This window comes from Nematostella vectensis, chromosome 6, assembly GCF_932526225.1.
Source record: "Nematostella vectensis chromosome 6, jaNemVect1.1, whole genome shotgun sequence".
Classification (NCBI taxonomy): Eukaryota; Metazoa; Cnidaria; class Anthozoa; order Actiniaria; family Edwardsiidae; genus Nematostella; species Nematostella vectensis.
This window is the reverse complement of record NC_064039.1, coordinates 14,660,816-14,683,800: the sequence shown is the minus strand read 5'-3', so window position 1 is coordinate 14,683,800 and position 22,985 is coordinate 14,660,816. Positions and strand designations below refer to the sequence as shown.

The window sequence follows — 22,985 nt, the reverse complement described above, 5'->3', positions numbered from 1 at the left end:
AAAATTGTAGGATGATGAAAAGCCTATAATTAGTATTAACAAAATAAAAAAAAAAACCTTTCATATGCTAAGGATAGGAAAAAAATGCCCTACAAAGAATTGTAATAAGAAATCGAAGTAGCGTTTAGGAAAAATATCTCATATCTTATACAAATTCCCGCAAATCTACCGTTTTAAATCGTGCTGATACCGAATTAAGAATACTAACGGAAATATATCTTTTAAACAAATGAAAAATTTATGATTTTGAACCTAACATTTCAAAATGGAGAAATTAGGAGAAAGATTCATTCTATATCACCATATATGGAATTCCAAAACCTTCAGCTTGCAAGGCCTTGTGGGATAAGTTGCAGGCGGAAGGGAGGAGTGTTTCGTGTTGTAGTTTGTGCAAAACTTTTCCAAAAATACACCGGCAAATATGTCTGCTACTCTAAGTAAGTGATCTAACACCCTCTGAGACTAGCATTTTTTATGAAAAACTGATAGAAGAATCTGCTGTTTCCCTGTTTACACTAGATTAAGAGACATTTTGACCTAAAACTTGCTTGCGAGCCTTATAAAATCGTTCATGTCTTGGTTGCTTTCTTGCATGAAGATGAACTATATTTGACGTTTGCGGATTATTTGTGTGCTTATAGAGGCTACCTATGGTTCGCTTCCAAAAGTAACGAGAGGGAAGTTCACTGTCCTCAAAGGAGATCCCAAAGGAAAGACGTTCTTATACACCAACAACAAGAGTGTATTTATTCGGGATGTCGAGGTAAGATTCCGGAATCAATGAAAATATTAGTCCTTTAGCCTCTTCAGCCTGGATCAAGTCAAGTAAAATATTAGAGCCCAATATTATTTCATTGCATGTGTCAGGATCGATAATTTACATTAAGAATAAAATATATGTATTTAAATTGCAATATGGTTAATTAAGTTATACTTTATACGACCTGTGATTTAAGTGCTTTAGTATGTATTTGCCCATATATGTCCATAAGGTTCAATAAGTGCTCTTGTTTTGACATTACGCTATTTCATTCTTTCATCCATCTCTGGTTCTTCTATAGCTTTTTCATACGAAGACACAAAATGCTTAATATAACTCAGGCTTTTAAAAGTTGCCACATTACTGTAAATATTTTAATTTCATGCCACCATATGAAATAGTGTCAAGCTTAAGTCACTGTTGGAAATTGTTTAATGTAAATAACGCAGTCTAAAATTAAGGCGGTAGCAGGGGGTGGGGCACTGGGGGCACGTGCCCCCCCCAATATTTTGTAAAAAAAATTATAAGGAAATGACCAGTAGGGGTGTGACCGTGCCCCCCAATATTTTCTTAATGTTTCTGTATTGTGCCCCCCCCCCCCCAATATTTTCTTAATGTTTCTGTATTGTGCCCCCCCCCCCCCCAATATTTCAAAGTCTGCTATGGTACTGAACATCAATCAAAAGCAAGTTTCAGCTGGAGTATAATGCTTTTAGAGCTCAAAATAGGTTGCATATCTCGTTTTTTAAAGGTTGTGTGAAATTATTTGCATTGCCTATTCACAGAGTATTAATGCTCCCTAAATAAACCTGGAAGTGGTCATCTTATCTAAAGTTCCCTTACATCAGAAAATAAGCCCTAACACTTGATCTAAATGCCATGCTCAGTGTTCTTTGTTTTTCTAAGTGCTTCTCTTACTCTTTAGGATTTTGCCAAATGCGATGTGTACACCGATCATGCTAAGGATACGACAGTGGCTGCTTATGCACCTAGTGGGAACTACATCTGTTCTGGTGGTACGTATGTAAAAAAAACTGTCGACAGAGGAGGAGTAGTTCAATGGATGCATACCCCCCATCCACTTAGCGGATGGCCTATTTGAAGTCTGTAATTATTTTGGGATTGATTATATTGAAAGGGGCGGGGTATTGAGGGGGGGGGGGGGGGGGTCATTGAGTGCATACTCTTCCCCTACAAGCAAATGGCCCAGTTGGGGTCGGTAATTGTTTTTGGAATTAATTGTATTAGATATTAAGATATAACAAAAGCTCAGAAACAAAAGACATTATTATAATAAAGATGATAGTGATGATGGTGGTGGAGATAGTTATTGCAATGGTGTTGTTTATACTAGTGCTGATAATGTTGATAATGATGTTTATAGTGATGATGTTTTTTTATGCTGCTCCTGATAACACTGCTGATGATAATACTGATTGCGATTATGATGGTGGTGAAAAAGTTGATGATGCTAATGTTGATGCTGTTTTTGGTCATAAATATAAAATAGTGAGATGGTGTTATAGAGATAATACATAAAAACTTTGAGTTTTGGCTCTTGCTATGTAGATATCACTGGTAATGTGAGAATCTGGGATACGACCCAAAAGGACCATCTCCTTAAGTATGAATATCCCTGTATTGGAGGTGCTATTAAGGATATCGCCTGGTCTCCTGATAGCAAGAGGATAGTGGTAGTTGGAGAAGGCAGAGAATCGTAAGTAAAAATAATTGAACTTGAGCCTGGTTTAAAATAAATACCAAAATAGTTTGAAATAATTACAGCAATCCATTTAAGTGCCAAAGAATTCTAGCTAAATTCGACAAGATGATGTTTGTTAAAAAAATCATTGAATTTTTTGTCTTACAACAAACAGAATACAAACTTTTTTCTTTTGGATTTTAGTATCTGTTGAGTTACAGTAAACATAGATGTATTCAACAAAATTTGGCAGATTTCAGTAGCATCACCAGTGCTGTAATTTTAGGTTTGCCAAAGTTTTCTTGTGGGATTCTGGATCCACTGTCGGTAACTTGAATGGATCTCACTCTGCCACTATCAACTGTGTTGACTACAAACCAACTAGACCCTTCCGCATTTGCACTGGTTCTGAAGACAGGACTGTAGGCTTCCATGAAGGCCCTCCCTTCAAATTCAAACACCTGAATTCTGTGAGTATTGTGTTTTGCTAGACTTGCTGTTAAAAAGAACTAAGTTTATATAAAACTGTGATGTACTGTACACTCAAATGTTTTTTGTTTTAAACTAAATGCACTTCACGCACCCTGCCATTCAGACACCTCATTAAAATGGGCATAAATTGAATCCCCAACAAGAACAAAGTATTGCCTGTTAGTGAGGACAGAGTGTACTACAGTATTATAATAGTTGACTCACATGTCCTCTTTTGGGTTTATGGCAAATCTTTGTTTCTTAATTGCATTTGACTTACTCTAATGATTAAGTCTTGGTCTCACCTCTTTGCTTTTGGTTGACAGGAACCAACCAACTTTGTCAACTGCATTGGCTATGCTCCAAGTGGCGACTTCTTCATTGCTGGGTCTGCTGATGGAAAGGTACTGTACTGTATTGAAGTGCACCAATGTTCAAGGGAGACTAAACCATTGGACTTTCTACAGCAAATCTCTAATTTACAAACAAATCAAATGCTAAGAACAAAATGTGCGATCAACTTTTATGCTTCATTTCTCTGGTGGTGTACAAGGGAATTCACAAGGGAATTCCATGAATTCTCAAGGAGGGGAGGGTGGGGAAGACACCATGTAAAACATATTGGGAGGTAAATTAGGGGTTGTAGCCCGCTTGCACTTCTAAACTATCCATTCTTAAGGAGCTAGCCCTCCCCTCCCCTCCACCCCCCCCCCCCCCCCCAATTGAGATCCCAGCAGATCCACCATGCAAATGTGCCTGTCTCCTAATCCCAGACTATAGGAGCTTTGTGCTACTTTGTGGTATGACATTTATTGCATTTTGCAGCTCTGCTTGTATGATGGCAAAGAAGGTAATCTGGTTGCAGAAATTGTGGACCCTGCATTGAAAAAAGCACACAGCGGTGGTATTTATGGGGTATGTCAATACACACTATGAACAAGAAGTAGGCCTCCAAAGCCATCTTTTTTTTTCTTTTTCTTTTTTTTTTTTTTTGCTCCATCAGGCTTTTCTCTTTCTTTTTGTGGAGCTCCACAAAATTCATGCTACTATCCAATTATCGTTGGGCGCCAAAGCGCTGTATAAGCAGAGCACCATTGATATTTAAGAAATAAAATATTATTTGCGTGTCTTTATTGAGTTTTGAAAGCCAAGGTGTTTTCGAAACTGAATGAAGGCACAAAAAGGATGTTTTATTTCTTTTATAAAATTATTTCTAATCGTACGCAAAAGACAAAAAAACATCACAACAGCACATGCTAATGGTGTCATTCCAGTGCACTTCAGTGCACAAGCAAAAAGTATTTTGAAAAACGGAAAAACGACCTTCAAATTCCAAGCAATATTTATTTCATTGTTTGATTGTTCATCTGTTTGGACTTATTTTGAAATTTCCTATCTACCTGGAACACATCTTTCTCCTGAAGAATAATATTTTTTAGCATTAAAAGGTAAAAGTTCGTTGGAATTCACAGGGTTGTTGACTGATGATGCACAAATTCTCCTTACACGATTTTGTGATGCGTCATAGCATGAATGTAATGAAAGTGACCAATCCCACCAATCAGAGTGCCTGTACTATCTAGCAATTATTTTATAAAGAAAATTGTGTAATAAAGTTTCTGTGGTGACAAGGATATGTTTTAAATAAAATGTTTGAATTTTCCTCTTCCTCTAATGAGTTTATATCATAATATTACGCCTCTAGTAGAAATGAGTAAAAAACACCATTTTTTCACCACAGATTTGATAACAAGAACAATTGGATATTAACAATGCATCAATTCAGTTGTCAAATGTTTGAATTTTCCTCTTCCTCTAATGAGTTTATATCATCAACTATTACATGATTGACACCTTTTCCAGTTCTTGCAAGTCATTTATTTCCCAGAATACCGATGAATAATTTACAATCTTAAAGAACGGGGAGGTCTTGATGTATCAGCAGGGAAAAAGTGGGGTTTGATATGAACTCATTAAATATGAATGAGATTAATAACTAGAATACTAATGAGGAGGAGTAGGTTAAAAACTAGATATTAACCATAATACCAATGAAGGACCATAATATTACACCTTTAGTAGAAATAAGTAAAAACACCATTTTTTCGCCACAGATTTGATAACAAGAACAGTTGGGTATTAACAATGCATCAATTCAGTTGTCATGAAAGCAAAATTTGTTAAGTCAACTATTATTGGTTTTGTCTCTTTTCCCATAGTTTAAATTATTATTAACCCTTTCACTCCTGGGTACTTTTGAGCAAAATTGTAAGAAAAACAGACTGAAAACAGAAACCTCCCCCCCCCCCCCCCCTATTTCAAGTCCAACACTACCAGTAAAGCTAAGCTACCACTGACCCAAGACGGTATGCCTTGAAGTTTCCAACAATGCACTGCGGTTCCTTTTCTTTCTAGCGACGGCACTGCTACAGCCTGTCGCTTACAACAGTTTTGCTTGTAATTTGCTTTAAAATTACAGCTTTTTCACATCTGGAGAGTGCCTTAGGACATCATAAAGTCTTTTTTGGCATAATTAATGCTGTGCTTATGGATGTTTGCACGCTGAGGTTGATTCAATGGGATAATTCCTTGTCTGGGCTTCACCAAGTGAGAGAGGAATTTTCTGGTGAATGCCTCATACTCTCCAATGTGGGCCATCTTTGCTACCCAACCTTATTCAAAAATTGTTTTCAGGCTAATTCTGGTTTCCTTGGACCTGGAAATGTTTTGTTTGGCTTCGGGGCAAAGAGACATAAAAAAACTGTTATGATTCTGGGGGAGGAGATTGCCCGCCTGTCTGTGAAGGTGTTTCCAGGACTCCCATGATGCAGTGCAGGCATGCAAAATAGGCTAAACATGGTGACTCGTTTGTAATGGAGGTTCTAGCATTGATTATTGTGACTGATTGCTGTAAAATGGGACCTGACGGAGCGCAATAAAGGTATCTATTTGTGACTTGATCTGTGTTTGCTTGTCTCTATTTGTAGTTCGGAATTTTGTGTCTTTTTTGGTAAGAAATGTTTCTAAGTTTAAGCATTTGTTTACGAATTGGTCAGAAATTAAGGTTGATATTTTAACAAAAGAGTCAATTCTATTACATTGCTTGGATGCGCTTTTAAAGGTCGTCTATGTCTTGGCTGAATCTATGAGTATCCGGGTCTGTTGATGTTTAGTTTGCATTTTTGACGTTTTGGAGTTGGCCCATATTTTACAGGCGTCTCAGGGCGTTATGGCAATAAAAGACTTAACTAAGTAAAGATCATGTAAAAAGCGAGTTAAATACCTTTGACATTGGCAGTTCGCCATATACGGTGAACTGCCTCAATACTTGGTATTTAACCCTTACACAAAGGATTCAAAGTCTAAATGAAGATTATATTATTGGTAAGGGGGTTTGGACACAAAATATTTTCTTTAAAATGTATATAATATAGAGGATATTACAATGTTGTCTTCATCAGGCTTTGAAAGTACAGTAGTGCCCAAGGCTTCATGATCTGGTTTTCCATACAGAAAGAGCAAGATAATTTGTAAACCAAAGCATGGTGAATGGCCAGACCAATTGTAATTTGACTAAAAACAATGATATGCCTTATTTTTCAGCTTTCATGGAGTGATGATAGCAAGTTTATATTGACTGCATCAGGTGATAAATCCTGCAAGATTTGGAATATTGAGGACAAATCCTTGCAAACGTACGTATGAATAACAACCTTTTTTTCTCAATGAATGTATTTTTGTTATCATTTCAAACACAGTGATGGCTGAAAGAGGCAATGGCCAGTATGAAAAAAAAATTAAAATAAGGATGCAGTATCACTTATGGTGCGAACAAAATCCACTTAAATTTCTTTAAAATTTTCTACAATTCTTAAAATTCTTTGATCGTATACTTGAAAATATAAATGTTCTGTTAACATACTAAGTGTCTTCTTTGCTATATATGTTTTTTCAGTGTATTTGAGATGGGAAGCAATCTTGAGGATCAGCAGTTGGGTTGCCTATGGATGGGTGACAACCTTCTTTCTGTCTCCTTGTCTGGAAACATTAACTACCTGGACAGGAATAACCCATCAACACCATCCAGGATCATCAAGGTGTGCTTAGTAGTTGATCTATGGCCTATGTGGCTTCTATTTTATAATATATCAGTTTTGTAAGTCCTTTAAAAACACACTTGCTAAAACAGATGGTCTCGCTTTAGGGGGAGGGACATATTCAAATTTGTGTCAATCATGGAATTTTAGGCACAATTACCATTCATAATTATTACCAATATGATAAATATTGAAATATATTAACACAAGTCATTTTAAAGACTTTGGACGTTTTGAAGACTCGGTGACAAATCTTTTGCTACAAAACATCAAACAAATGATTTGTAATTTTAAGTTCTGAACTAAACCCACTTAATCACTGTTAATTTTATTGCTAAAACAAAAAACAATCAATGGATAACGATATTTTCTAAAATAATTATTGAAGTCAAATTAAAACATTGAGAAAGATTTTCTTGTCCATGCTACAAAACTCAGGTCACACTTCAATCATGGTGGCTTAACTGTTTGTTGTCCCTTTCTCTAGTTTAGCCAGGACTTCTAAATACTATATGCAAGACTTGTTTTGTGATCTTATTACTTAAGTGCCTTTTTGTATTCATGTTAGAGACTCCACTAAAACTGGTTCAACATTACCCCTATGTAAATAATATTATCTTTGTATTACTATTAGGGCCATTACAAGAATATCAGTGCTGTAGCGGCAAGCAGCTCCCATAAGAAGATCTACTCTGCCAGTTTTGATGGCCGCATTGGTATCCTTTTTGTCTAAATTTTAAATCTATGTTCTTGTTAAAGGAACCCAGTCACAGTCCCAGGTATCCAGTCCTGATAGAGGTTCTTATAGTGTGATGAAACCAAAACAGTAGATGTTGTCCTTAGTTATGGGTAGCAATGATGGCTACCTTGAAATGTCGAAAGCCTCACAAAAATTATGCAAAGTCTTGGAATCTCTGCATTTTTTTTTATTTTGTTAAATGCTATCTGTTTTATGTTGTTACCATGCTACAGGTTTCCCCTTGTAGCAAGATTGTATTGTTATTCTACTTATTCTATTTCAACTGATGTTTATGACATACAGTACCTCGAGCAAGTTATCCAAAAACAAGCTCTGGCTCGGATTCCGAAATTTGACAAAAGTCTCGGGCTCGAATTCTCAAATGCGGGTCAAATGCTGGTCAAATTTCTGGCCATTGGCCTCAAGGTACCATATTGGTGTTATTTCTCCTGACCCTCCTTCAGTTAGCTGGGCAGAAAATGGCCAAGGCTCATATTTCAAAGGAAAAGGTCATGAAAATCACATTCCTTTTATGCAAGTTGTTGGAGATGAGCTTGTTACTTGTAGTTTGCAAGACGAAATGAGATTCACCCCCTTGGACACTGAGGAGTATGGGTACGTACTGAACATGACACTAACATGGGGCCTCCCTTGCTGTTGTATGAAGAAAGTGAACAATCAGAGATTGGCAAAACTGATCACCATCCTTGCGGCTGAAATACTGGTAATGCAGATACAACAATATACTCATAAAAAGTGGAGGCAGGGAAATTTAGCCAGAACCTGGAATTGAGCTGGGTTCCAGGAATCAAACCTGGAAGGGAAGGGGGTGGCAATTATATAAAACATTTTTTTACGTATTTACATGCACAGATTTATGCACAGATGATGTCACATCGTGTCGTGAACAAAAAAGGAAGCATCTATCAGAGGACAGATGCACAAAATAAACAGATCTATCTGTTTTATACAGCAATTAAAATGTTTTCTTACGTTACAATCTTGTTTTTGGGAGCGCGTGCCCCCATGCTTACGCCAAGCATGCATGTGTCTAATAACACATGGACTCTCGACCAATTAGAGCGTGCTATTTACAAGTGTTGTTGTATAAATTAAAATATTAGGATAGAAACAAAAACCCAAGCTGTCGTGGTCTTGTACCAGAACAATGAATCGAGTCGAATTCCAGTTTTTGGTGTATTAAAATATTGGGAGGGGTAGTTAAAATTGACGTTTGAAGGGGAGTACCATAACAGTCTTCTTTATTTGGTTATTACTTATTTTTGCCATTCTGGAACCCAATTTGGGTTGCCAATCCATACCTTGTTTTGCATGGTTTGATACTGTATTTTGATTATAATATATACATATTCTCCTTTTAGTGATGACAAAATAAGTTTCGATTCTCAGCCAAAGAGATTTGGAGCTGGCAAGGATGGCTTGTTAATCGTTGCTTTTGAGCAGCAACACCATGTAAGAACCAATATGTATGATTATTGTAGACCATAATGGTCACTGTAGCACATGCATGGGATGACACTGTAGAAAAGATATTCTGTCGTGTGTTTTGACGGAAGCTTTTGCAGTATTTTGTGCTAGTGTGGCAGGCATGGAAATAATTTCAGGCCTTATTTTCTTTTTGGCCAAATATTCTCATCTACAACCTTACTTAGACAAGAGTTTTTTGTGGAGAAGTCAAGTCTGAAATGATTGCTACTTTATATAATTTTAACGTATAAATGCACTGTTCCTGTTGTCAATTATCAGGTTGTTATTGTCCGTAACAAGAAGGTGGTCCATACCGTGAAAGTGCCCTATGAGCCAACCTCTGCCAGTGTGCACATTGGACAGGACGAAGTCGCAGTGGGATCCAAGGTAAAAATCTGCTAAATTGGTTTAAACGGGGATTAAGAGTAGCAAAAAAATTTTGCATTTGAATTATTGATGTCCCACTTTTACCAATTTCCCACCAAGGAGGTAGAATGGGTAAATTGTCTGACAGATCAAAGCTTATTGAATGCCTATTTTGGACAACGTTGTCGGTGCAAACTGCAAATGGAAGTTCTACAATCGAAAGGTGCCATAGGTCTCATTATGTTTCTTCTGCAGGGGCGTACCCCGGGGGGGAGGGGGGGGGGGCAGGGGCAGGGGCAGGACAGGGGCCCCTTCCAGCAGCAAAAAATACAGTGAACGTATGAGACATTATCTAAAATACAATGCCTTGAAAGGGCCTTTTGGGCCCCCTCCTGTTCAAAATCCTGGCTACGCCACTGTCCTGAATGCAGGATGTGGATCAAGCGATCAATATTCGGTCTACTGTAAGCCCTTCACTCGGCTCTTTCACTGCTGGAAGAGTATTTCTGTATATTTTTACATTTAATTAGTGCCCATGAGCACTAGTCGGCATTTGACATTCGCCGTTTGCACTGATGACATAATTCAAGCTCTTTTCAATCTTTCCTCAATAACGTTCCTTAAAATCACCAAAAACTAGTTCTCGAGTCGAGTCGGGTACCAGTTTTTGGTAGACCATTGCTCATTACTCTAGTTACCAAACACGATTATTTGCGAATTTTGATTTATCATTAGCGTGGCGACGTGTACATCTATAAACTTGACCAAGATACCCTGGAGGAGAAGACACAGATATCAGGAGAGAAACAAGAAGTGATAGACCTAGCCTACTCTCCAGACGGGGGCTGGCTTGCAGTAGCGTCAGACAGAAAAATCTTCTGCTTTCAGAAGATAGACTACAAGGTTTGAAATTATACGTTGAGTTATTTATATAATATATGGCATCAATTGCACCTGAAATGGCAAGCATAAATTGCTAAAACATTTCTCGAGAAAATTGTACTTGTTTTATCGTACGAAGAGAGCGACAAAAGCGGTGTTAATTTTGATAATAATCTGACGCGATTAATCGGCACTCTCTTCTTACTTCTTATGTTTCTGTTTAGGAAATCACTAAGGACTTCTGGACACACAATGCTAAGATCACCTCTATTGCCTGGTCTCAAGATTCTAAGCACATTGCATCTAGTTCGCTGGACACGAACATCCGTATCTCCTGCCCCAATAACCCGAAAGCCAAAAACCTCATTGAAGGTGAGTCTCTTATCCAATCTCCACCCAGATACTCTACTAACAACTTGGGTTATTATAAAGAATATCTCAAGCTTTTTCGACGAGTGGCTATGACTTTCGTAATCGCGCAAATAAGCGCAGGCGATTCGCTTATACCAGGGAGGTGCTTATTTCAAAATCTGTTATATCTCTAGATAAAAGTTCTTTACAACTTGCAAGGGGTTGTTAGGGTTTCCAGAACCCTAACAAAATAAGTTTTCAGTGTTAAAATGTCTTGGCGAGTAGATGTTCAGTTTTATTTACTATTGTGCAACACGTTTAGGAGAGGCGCTTAATAGGGGTGGTTAGTCGTGCAGTTTGCGACACTCTTATGGGCCCATACGCTGCTATGCACCAGCACGTAATTCTAGCTATTTCAACAGGTATTTCTAGCTAGTTCAACAGGTATTTCTAGCTATTTCAACAGGTATTTCTAGCTACAATCATGGTAAAAATCATTTGGACATTGTCGGAATTATATTTTCAAAACAAAAATTCATGCAAGAATACAAAACCCGTAAAATAATATTTGCAACCCCCCCCCCCCCCTTAGAATTCCCCCCCCCCCCCCCCCCTTCAATGTTGCGTCAATGTTTTGGCGTTGGCATCATCCAACATTGAAGAGGGGGGGGGGGGGGGAGAGACGGAGAGGGAGGGGAGACGGAGGGGGGGGGGGGGGGGTAAATGGCGCTTCCCATAAAGTATGTGAAAGCAACACTCAAAGCCTTATAACTTGGACGTTAAAACTCTTTTCGTGAAGTCCATAAACGCTAAGCTAATAGTCAATAGAATTAACTTTATTATAAAAACAGTCCTGGTTTGCGTTATTTTGACATTATAGGTTCTATAGGAGCATTCAACTAAAAGAAAAAAAAATAGATTAAGCGCGCACGCTTTTTTAATCGCACCGGAACCCTGTGTCCCAATGCAATGTGACCACGATTGTAATTCAACAGGTATTTCTAGCTATTTCAACAGGTATTTCTAGCTATTTTAACAGGTATTTCTAGCTATTTCAACAGGTATTTCTAGCTATTTCAACAGGTATTTCTAGCTAGTTCAACAGGTATTTCTAGCTAGTTCAACAGGTATTTCTAGCTATTTCAACAGGTATTTCTAGCTAGTTCAGCAGGTATTTCTAGCTAGTTCAACAGGTATTTCTAGCTATTTCAACACGTATTTCTAGCTATTTCAACACGTATTTCTAGCTATTTCAACACGTATTTCTAGCTATTTCAACAGGTATTTCTAGCTATTTCAACAAGTATTTCTAGCTAATTCAACACGTATTTCTAGCTAATTCAACACGTATTTCTAGCTATTTCAACAGGTATTTCTAGCTATTACAACACGTATTTTTAGCTATTTCAACACGTATTTCTAGCTATTTCAACACGTATTTCTAGTTATTTCAACAGGTATTTCTAGCTATTTCAACAGGTATTTCTAGCTATTTCAACAGGTATTTCTAGCTATTTCAACAGGTATTTCTAGCTATTTCAACACGTATTTCTAGCTATTTCAACAGGTATTTCTAGCTATTTTAACAGGTATTTCTAGCTATTTTAACAGGTATTTCTAGCTATTTCAACAGGTATTTCTAGCTATTTCAACAGGTATTTCTAGCTATTTCAATAGGTATTTCTAGCTATTTCAACACGTATTTCTAGCTATTTCAACACGTATTTCTAGCTATTTCAACACGTATTTCTAGCTATTTTAACACGTATTTCTAGCTATTTTAACACGTATTTCTAGCTATTTTAACACGTATTTCTAGCTATTTTAACACGTATTTCTAGCTAGTTCAACAGGTATTTCTAGCTATTACAACACGTATTTTTAGCTATTTTAACAGGTATTTCTAGCTATTTCAACAGGTATTTCTAGCTATTTCAACAGGTATTTCTAGCTATTTCAACAGGTATTTCTAGCTATTTCAATAGGTATTTCTAGCTATTTCAACACGTATTTCTAGCTATTTCAACACGTATTTCTAGCTATTTCAACACGTATTTCTAGCTATTTTAACACGTATTTCTAGCTATTTTAACACGTATTTCTAGCTATTTTAACACGTATTTCTAGCTATTTTAACACGTATTTCTAGCTAGTTCAACAGGTATTTCTAGCTATTACAACACGTATTTTTAGCTATTTTAACAGGTATTTCTAGCTATTTCAACAGGTATTTCTAGCTATTTCAACAGGTATTTCTAGCTAGTTCAACAGGTATTTCTAGCTATTTCAACAGGTATTTCTAGCTAGTTCAGCAGGTATTTCTAGCTAGTTCAACAGGTATTTCTAGCTATTTCAACACGTATTTCTAGCTATTTCAACACGTATTTCTAGCTATTTCAACACGTATTTCTAGCTATTTCAACAGGTATTTCTAGCTATTTCAACACGTATTTCTAGCTATTTCAACACGTATTTCTAGCTAATTCAACACGTATTTCTAGCTAATTCAACAGGTATTTCCAGCTATTACAACACGTATTTTTAGCTATTTCAACACGTATTTCTAGCTATTTCAACACGTATTTCTAGCTATTTCAACAGGTATTTCTAGCTATTTCAACAGGTATTTCTAGCTATTTCAACAGGTATTTCTAGCTATTTCAACAGGTATTTCTAGCTATTTCAACACGTATTTCTAGCTATTTCAACAGGTATTTCTAGCTATTTTAACAGGTATTTCTAGCTATTTCAACACGTATTTCTAGCTATTTCAACAGGTATTTCTAGCTATTTCAACAGGTATTTCTAGCTATTTCAACACGTATTTCTAGCTATTTCAACACGTATTTCTAGCTATTTCAACACGTATTTCTAGCTATTTCAACACGTATTTCTAGCTATTTCAACACGTATTTCTAGCTATTTCAACAAGTATTTCTAGCTAGTTCAACACGTATTTCTAGCTAGTTCAACACGTATTTCTAGCTAGTTCAACACGTATTTCTAGCTATTTCAACAGGTATTTCTAGCTAGTTCAACAGGTATTTCTAGCTAGTTCAACAGGTATTTCTAGCCTTTATATTAACGCTTATCTCCATCTTGTAGCCGCGCATCCTAAGTCTTCCGTGACTAGCGTTGCGTGGTACGACAACGACACGCTAGTCTCCGTTGGGCACGACTGCTGTGTCCGCCTGTGGAACATCTCACCCCTCTGAGCTCGACTCGTGATGGTTCTAATGCCTGCACAAGGGCCGCAGGATGATGGCTTAGTCTGAAAATCGACAAGCTTTTGGAAAGAAAATATTTTGTATTGTGATAATAAAGGGAGAGTAGTAATAGTAGACGGCGATTGAATTTGTCTCGAAAATGCCTAGGGTAGAAATGGAAACATTGTATTTTGTGTTGAATCTCCCTTTTCTTAAATAAGTAAATTTCTGCACCATAGACCTAAGTAACACAAGAAATTTGCGACAATAGTGAACGCTTACGTAGCAAGCGTCTCTGTGGGGATTCAGAGAAGGAAGCCAACACTCGATTCTATTAAACAAATTTTGTAGATGATTATCCTTTTGTAAAATCACTTTTTTAATATTAAAATGAATATTTACAGTATACACTGTTCTGTAATCATAATAGGACACTTAATCATTTGTTATGGCACACATTCGACCTGTGCAATTCACAGGATAAGCCTGTCCCAGTATAATACGAAGCGTGTGTATTCAGTATTTACAGGTTGTGATATATACAGAAACACCTATCCTCATAATCTCTCACAGTACTGAAACCCATATTTGGCCACGAGGTGCTTGTGGTCTTTTGACCAGTTCAATTCACAGATGCGCCTGTCCTGGTATTGCGGGTAGCCTGTGCTATACTGTTGGTAATTATAAGAGCGGCACAATCCCTGGCCGTATATCAGACACGCTAATGCACAGTCCATCTGTGCTTCTACTCCTATGATGGAGGTTCGATGTTCCGCAAGCCCCTGGTCAAAAAACTTGGTTCGGCAGTAGAATTCGCCTCTTTGGAAAATCCCTGCTGAAATGAAAATATCATCGTGATACACAAAATCGCTTAGAGGTATATTTTCCTGTGTGTGTATTTCCCTGAGGGCGCTTATTCGCCGCTTGAACGCTGACTCTGATATATGTACATGAATAGCTGTCGGCAACTTGAATAAAAGCAGGATGGGTGTGGTCAGCAACAAGTATGACCTTAAGTAAAGCAAAGGTTAAAGACATCTAGCCCCCATGTATATGGAATTAACATCTTTTCAGTGCTCACTTTTTTTTCGGAAAAATTTGAAAAGGGCATTTACTGATAGGTAAATTTGAAATATACAACATATACCAACATACTTCCGTTGACATACCGTGGCCGCGCACAGCTGAGATAACCCACACGAACATACCTCGATATCTCTTACACACGTGGCCGCACACTCACCTCGATATCTCTTACACATGTGACCACATACTCACCTCGATATCTCTTACACATATGACCACATACCCACCTCGATATCTCTTACACATGTGACCACATACTCACCTCGATATCTCTTACACATGTGACCACATACTCAACTCGATATCTCTTACACATGTGACCACATACTCACCTCGATATCTCTTACACATGTGACCACATACTCACCTCGATATCTCTTAGACATGTGACCACATACTCACCTCGATATCTCTTACACACGTGGCCGCACATTCTCCTCGATATCTTTTACACATGTGACCACACACTTCGATATCTCTTACACATGTGACCACATACTCACCTCGATATCTCTTACACATGTGACCACATACTCACCTCGATATCTCTTACACATGTGACCACATACTCACCTCGATATCTCTTACACATATGACCACATACTCACCTCGATATCTCTTACACATGTGACCACATACTCACCTCGATATCTCTTACACACGTGACCACACTTACCTCGATATCTCTTACACACGTGGCCGTACATTCTCCTCGATATCTCTTACACATGTGACCACATACTCACCTCGATATCTCTTTTACACGTGACCACACTTACCTCGATATCTCTTACACACGTGACCACATACTCACCTCGATATCTCTTACACATGTGACCACATACCTCGATATCTCTTACACACGTGGCCGCACATTCTCCTCGATATCTCTTACACATATGACCACATACTCACCTCGATATCTCTTACACATGTGACCACATACTCACCTCGATATCTCTTACACACGTGACCACACTTACCTCGATATCTCTTACACACGTGGCCGTACATTCTCCTCGATATCTCTTACACATGTGACCACATACTCACCTCGATATCTCTTTTACACGTGACCACACTTACCTCGATATCTCTTACACACGTGACCACATACTCACCTCGATATCTCTTACACATGTGACCACATACCTCGATATCTCTTACACACGTGGCCGCACATTCTCCTCGATATCTCTTACACATGTGACCACATACTCACCTCGATATCTCTTACACATGTGACCACATACTCACCTCGATATCTCTTACACATATGACCACATACTCACCTCGATATCTCTTACACATGTGACCACATACTCAACTCGATATCTCTTACACATGTGACCACATACTCACCTCGATATCTCTTACACATGTGACCACATACTCACCTCGATATTTCTTACACACGTGACCACACTTACCTCGATATCTCTTACACACGTGGCCGTACATTCTCCTCGATATCTCTTACACACGTGGCCGCACACTCACCTCGATATCTTTTACACATGTGGCCGCTCAAGAAAAAACATTCGAACAAATGGGTCCGGTAAAAATAGTTACCCACGCGCCATGTACCATCTACAACTCACCTCGATACCTCTTACAAACGTGACCGCAGAGCTGAGAACAGTCCCCCACACGCCATGTTCCATCCTCAACCCGATGAACGCACTGATTCAGGCTGCTGTTTGTTCTCGCCGCCCTGGACGCATTCACCAGTTTATGAAAGCCCCATATACTGCCGTCCGTCCAGCTATAGTTCAAGCCCTGTGGACTGGTCAGGCCGATATACACACAGCCCTGAAAACCTCGTAACAACTTCTCCGTGAAGGTAAACTCCTCTGCACTCACGATGCTGGCAAGATCGGCGCTGTTGGCCTTACACGTGGAGCGAGCGCTGGTCCAGCTCGATGGATTCTCGACTGATGCGTGATAGCAGAACTGTTGGAAAGATGTCCAGCCTCCTGGACAGCCGAGATGGGATTTCCACACCCCTACAAGAGCAGAATAAGCGGGTGATTATAACATATATTACACATGATTATCACATAGTGTCAATAATTCCATCAATTTACTTGTAAAGGCTTATTAACATGATCGCGCACGATCACAGCTAAAATTTTGGCGACGTCAAAATTTCGCGATTTTGAGGTCGCGATATTTCGCGACACTTTATTTTCGCGATTTACCTATTTTCGTAAAAAAAAGGTCACTCTATTTTCGCGATTTTGAGATAATAAAACCAAGCAAAACAAATGGAATTAAAATGCGCTGTAATTATCAAAACTGAAACAATTTGTAACAAAAAGATGGGTGGGCCAAATTTAGTTTCATAAAAATCTATAATACAAGTCCAACTCAACCAGCATAATAATATTGATTACAAATGTCCTTTTCATATCAAACCCGGTTAAAAAAATCCGAACAACCACCGCGTTCTATCCTCAACCGCGAAAAAAAAAACTTGTTGTTAGCGCCCGCAAAGTTCGCTAGTTCGGCAAAATTCGGCACCAGTCTACTACATACCTGTTCTCCACTCGTACACCTTGGCCACAGTTTCGTTACTAATCGGGTACGACCAGAGCGCCAGCTCGTCCAAGTCCATTGGTGTGGTCACGCCACAACAGGGTTCCCGCCCTAACATCAAGGACCAGTTGGTAGCCACCCAGGTCGACTGGTTTGTTGAGTGTGTGTTGATGACGTCTTGTAATCTTGAGGAAAGATTGCTTGTCATTAGGAATTGTCGTGTTAAATCTTGCAATTAAAACACTCGACATTTTTTCTCCCAAGTCAATCCCCCCCTCTTGTGTATCCATGCTATCCATGTTAGTAGGTTAAGAACGCCGCCATTTAATCTTACGCTGCTCAAAATTACTTAACGACGTATCTATTTCAGTTGTCTAGTTCAAGCGGGGGGGGCCGAGAAAAGTGTGAGTATAAATAGCGTTAGTAAAACATGGGCTTTAATCGAAGATGGTTGTTTAGAAGCTTTAGTGCATATAGATTGTTTAATGCTATTTTTATCATTAACAGGCAATAACATAGGGGTGCCTGACCGTCAATCTTTAAGTACTTGAAACATGCATGTAAGATTAAACAAACCTCGAGCCGTCGAGGTATAGCTTGAGGCCATCACTCGCATTCCACGTGACCACAATATGATGCCAACGACCGCTGTCCACTTTACCGCTAGGAGACTGCAGGCGCCAAGTCTCCCCCAGGACCGCGCTTTTCAGTCTTACTTCCAGTTCCCCGGCATCCAACCGATTAAGCCTGAGCCCGCGATCGCAGCCCCCAAAAGACAGCAGGGTATTGTTGTAGGCCGTTCCCCGGATGTTTACCCAGAATGCCAGGCTGAGCCCCTCGGTGCAAAGGGCGGGTTCTACGTAGCACGTGTCGTTGTGGCTTTGTAGGTCGAGCCATGAGTCTGTTGCGGCCATACTGATGCCCACATTAGCGGGGGAGTAGGTCGTATCTTGTGATCCTGGACGGAAAGATACGTTAATACAGGGGTAAAGATACGGGAATTTGAACCGTTAAAAATAGAGAAAAGAAATAGGGCACTTGATTAATTTTCGGGGTGGGGGGGGGGGGGGACTCAATCGTACCGGTATTGAATCAGGCTTTCAACTGAAGACTCGTCCAAGTATAGTGCAACCGTAAATTGTATCCTAACCAACTAGCAATGCCATGGTACATTTTACTCATTTTTAGACTGTTAGAAGGCTGTTACCCTAGTAGCAAGATTCGCTGCTGGGGAAGGCGTATTATGCTAAAATCTCTAAGACTTGGACTAGCTAGTCTCTGCCTGGCTTACCCCCGCGTAAGATCCCTGTCCAAAGCTCCTTGTATCTTCTGTACCACTCATGCACTCGCCAGTATTGCACGGCGCTCATTGGCCAGTAGTGGTCAGTCCCAGCGTACCACGCGCCGGACGAGCTTACTCCACTCAGATACACCTTGGAAGAAAGAACTCGTTAAACTCAAATTTGAACCACTGTGTCCAAGTATACTGGGTAGCAGTGGCGGCCAAAAAGTGGGTCATTTTTTATTAAGAAATCCTTAAATACTATGCATTTTCCATAAGATGCCTATGACTGCGAACCCCCCTTCAGCCAATGCTGTGTACGCACCTGTATATTATTGTAACTGCTTTATATTTTCCCAAGTCAGCCTGAAACGGCTCTTAATTTTTCCAGAGGTTTCAGGCTTTAAGATACATATATAAACACGTTAATTTTCACTGACTAAATAAAAAGTATGAAACATATTATTTGGTAATTGGGTACAAATATTTACTGATTGATAGGAAATCACAATTTTAATATTTTTATCGTATCACTCGTAGTGGGCATGATTCCCTGATTGCAGAAGCCTCTTTTCTGCCAGCTCAGCGAAATACGGAGAAAAGAAAGAGGCCTCTGCTAGCAGGGAATGCGAGGGTTGCATATTAACCTATTTACAGTTTTATAAAATATGGCCCTCACAATATCTAAGTACCAAACATGATAATAATAAAAACCTATAATGGTAGACATTTACGGAAATACAAAAAGGAAATTTCGAAATTAAACTATACAAGACACTCATACTAAACACCTTGGTAAAGTAATTTAAAAAAAGTAGCTACAAAACAGGCAGAAGCCAACATTATAGTAACAACTGCAAATAGACAAACAAAATAAATACAAAAAGCCCAAATACAATCTTTTTTTTAAAAGAACCTTTTTTTATAAGAACGTCCAGCCTGAGATTTCATCACATTTTAAAAACATGCTAAGAACATGCCGAGGCTCAGATAGCAGAAAAAAAATTCTTTTGAAGTCCTGATGCGTTCTAAAATGCAAATCAAATTGTGCTTATAGTAACAACCTTATTATTGCTATTGATCATTAGTGTAATTCTCTTCCTAATAATTTATTGGGTATTATATCTTTATACACACTAAAATTTAAGAACATCTTTAAGAACATATTCAGCCTTAAAATGTCCCGATAATAAGAACGGCCCAGCCTCAACTGAAAATAAGACGTTCTTATAAAACAAAAAGAGTGTAGTCGTGTTCGTGAACCAGAAGAATAAATACAGTACACCAAAAACTAAAATTCGACTCTATAGAGTCGAATACCAGTTTTTGGTGTATTTAGACAAGTATTAACAAAAACTGGAAATCGACTCTGCCAAATTTTCGTCTTTAATAAGACTTCTTCAGGGCAGACTCTGCCCTGAAGAAGTCTTATTAAAGACGAAAACTTCAGGGCAGACTCTGCCCTGAAGAAGTCTTATTAAAGACGAAAATTTGGCAGAGTCGATTTCCAGTTTTTGGTGTATTGTATTCATTGTTCTGGTACGAGATCGCGACAGTTTGGGCTTTTTGATTCTAGACAAACATTAACATGCAGTAATTTACACGAGAAATGGATATCCGGTTTTAGGAAAAGTGGCACGGCGACCGCAGCATAGCGTGAGTTGCGTAAGTTTATACCAAGGCTGGTGTATGTTCTAAGCTCAGCGTTCTTAAAAAAGTATTTTATTATATCTAAAAAAGAGTTCAGATTAAAATAGGAAAGGTAGAAAGGGGACTATCTTTTATTCAAAAGGGACTTTATTTATTCCTCTCTTTTTTAGTGTACATTTTGACAGCAATTTGTTACGATTGGGGGTTTAGGCTATAAATCATGGAAAAAAGACAAAGACAGTGAAAACGACTAAACACTCGAATCAAATCGCGAGCTGAAAATTCTAAACATCGCGACTTCTGTACAAGGCTTTCTGTGTCGCTCGTTTCCTTTGTGAAACGAACAGCCACCGTTAACGGCAAAACTTTATTATTTCATGTAGAAAGTAGAACAATAATAATATAAATTAGTTGAATAATTTGAAGAAATTGATAAATGTAGAGATCTCCTTTTTCAATAACAAGGTTGTTAACACGGTAGTGATCGATTTTGCGTGAAACGTGATTTTGTTATGCCAGGTTATGCACCCGTTAAACGTGAAGAGATGAAATAATAACCGTTCAGGAAACGTAAAATGACCAGTTTTTCGTGCTCTCCTGCCCTTTCCCTTTCCCTAAACATTGATTTTTTTTTTAATAAAACAAGCTTACCTGGACAAATATGATGCCTGATATAACAGCGAAAAGACAATTCATTGCTTTGGTGCCCTATCTTTCAAACGTTAACCAGAGCCGATGATATTTAAAACGCGTATTACTTTGTCTTCAAACACCACCTTAAAAGCCTACCAGCCTGAAATGCAATAAAACCGTATCAATATAAGAAGGTATTTAAAATGTAGTAATCACTCCGCGTAGACAAAGATGAGATCGTTATCTTCGTTAAGCACTTTTACATTTAAAGAAATGGTCCTGTTGCTTCGGTCCAGTTGCTACGGTAAACTATGTAGTAAATCCTTTAAAAGCATCGTAAAAATAAAACACCAGTCATTCTTTGATTTTCGTGTCTTCAGCCTTACCAGAAGTCAGTTTTAAAAGCGCATTTCGTTATTTGCTACAGGAGGTTGGATACGATCATAATTGCACTTGGATGTATATAAGTTAGTAGCGTTGGTCTAATAGCTGGAAAATGAGTAATATTTTTCGTGTTCACAAGAAGAGTTTGACAAATTGGACAACCTGGATGCGTGCGCTAAGAATCCTATAATCAGCATTAAGAACCTGCTAGAAATACAATTGCTGTTAACCGGACATAATTAGCCTGTACCAGAGGCATTATGAACCAACTCAATTTGAGCGAATAGGCGGAATTATCTTATACGAGAAAAAAGAAAAGGCACGCTAGGGCTCGATCTTTTATAAAAAAGTACATATACTTCATAAACCTAAATTCAAACCGTTTTTATTTGCTAAACTACGAAGTGTATTTTGAGAGAATATTTTTAATACAATATCTAACAATTATTTTGTCAAATTGTCAAAGACTCCCGTATTTTGAGAAGAAAGTGAGGTCTATTCAAGTTACATGAATGTTTATGGGTGCTTCTCCGCTTGGCGGAAATATCGAAACGAGAATCGCAAATCTAGTTAACTAGCGAACAAAAAGTGCCTCACACAAACATATTTATTTACGGATCCCCTCAGTATGTGGTCGCGATTACAAATGAGTTTGATAAACAGTTGTGCATTAGGGAACTAAGCTTGGGGCAATTTAACAGTGTAATTTTTTTAATTGATTATTTTAGGAGGCGATTTGTTTTATGTCACCTACTAAAATAGGTAAAGCTCTTTTTTTTAATGTGATTATGCAGACACGTATTCCCAAACTTTTTTCCAACCATCTTCAAAGCCATAAATTTGATAAACTAACATAATACGCAATCCCTTGCTGAACAAAAAAAAATACGAAAAGACCGAAAGACCAAAAGACCATAAAGATACCTTTCAATGCGACATTTTAAATTTATCCCAATGTCTGAATACACATACCTTTCACTAAAAGCAATAGGGCGCCCCCACGTCTGTTATATAAAACAGCAGAGGATTTCCCAATACTTGTCTATGCGAATACCTGCATTTCCCCAATAAAACATTAACTTCGAACAAAGAGAAGTTAAAATAAACGATTGCTTCAATTATCATAAAACCCCGTATCATTTGTTATGCCCTTCAATTGACGTTTCGAATAGCATCTTATTTGGTTCAACATTAATTATATTTGCCGATACCATTGTCGGTGTTTTTACGGAAATAAGCGGTTGTTATAAATGTAGTTAAGGGTGCACATTTGCATTTTTTTAAGCGTCACAACCCATTTTGTCAACCCAATAAGAGCTTGATCTTTTTAAAAGGGCATTCGCACTTTTT

At 38.3% G+C, this 22,985-nt stretch overlaps 2 protein-coding genes across 5 annotated transcripts; one reads left to right on the top strand and one right to left on the bottom strand.

Annotated features, from left to right (window-relative positions):
* The first annotated feature begins 275 nt into the window (after positions 1-275).
* Positions 276-14,468, top strand: LOC5515136 (WD repeat-containing protein 1-B). The gene is made up of 16 exons (XM_001635222.3): positions 276-437; positions 642-763; positions 1,686-1,776; positions 2,330-2,477; positions 2,749-2,932; positions 3,260-3,337; positions 3,759-3,848; positions 6,537-6,628; positions 6,889-7,030; positions 7,665-7,746; positions 8,234-8,384; positions 9,152-9,242; positions 9,537-9,644; positions 10,359-10,526; positions 10,730-10,877; positions 13,962-14,468. Exons 1-16 carry the CDS (start codon positions 422-424, stop codon positions 14,069-14,071), a joined length of 1,821 nt encoding a protein of 606 aa, XP_001635272.1. The 5' UTR covers positions 276-421; the 3' UTR covers positions 14,072-14,468.
* LOC5515137 lies at positions 14,418-22,820 on the bottom strand. Of its 4 annotated transcripts, none has more exons than XM_032384753.2 (7): positions 22,608-22,820; positions 21,270-21,411; positions 18,978-19,119; positions 18,263-18,644; positions 17,687-17,871; positions 16,750-17,154; positions 14,418-14,897 (listed from the first exon to the last, which is right to left on the bottom strand). In XM_032384753.2, exons 2-7 carry the CDS (start codon positions 21,312-21,314, stop codon positions 14,620-14,622), a joined length of 1,437 nt encoding a protein of 478 aa, XP_032240644.1. In that variant the 5' UTR covers positions 21,315-21,411; positions 22,608-22,820; the 3' UTR covers positions 14,418-14,619. The 4 variants fall into 4 exon arrangements, with proteins under 4 accessions (XP_032240644.1, XP_001635312.1, XP_032240646.1 ...); XM_001635262.3 differs by lacking the exon at positions 22,608-22,820 and adding an exon at positions 21,638-21,815; XM_032384755.2 differs by lacking the exon at positions 22,608-22,820 and adding an exon at positions 21,638-21,815 and having other exon boundaries at positions 14,418-14,894.
* Positions 22,821-22,985: the final 165 nt, after the last annotated feature.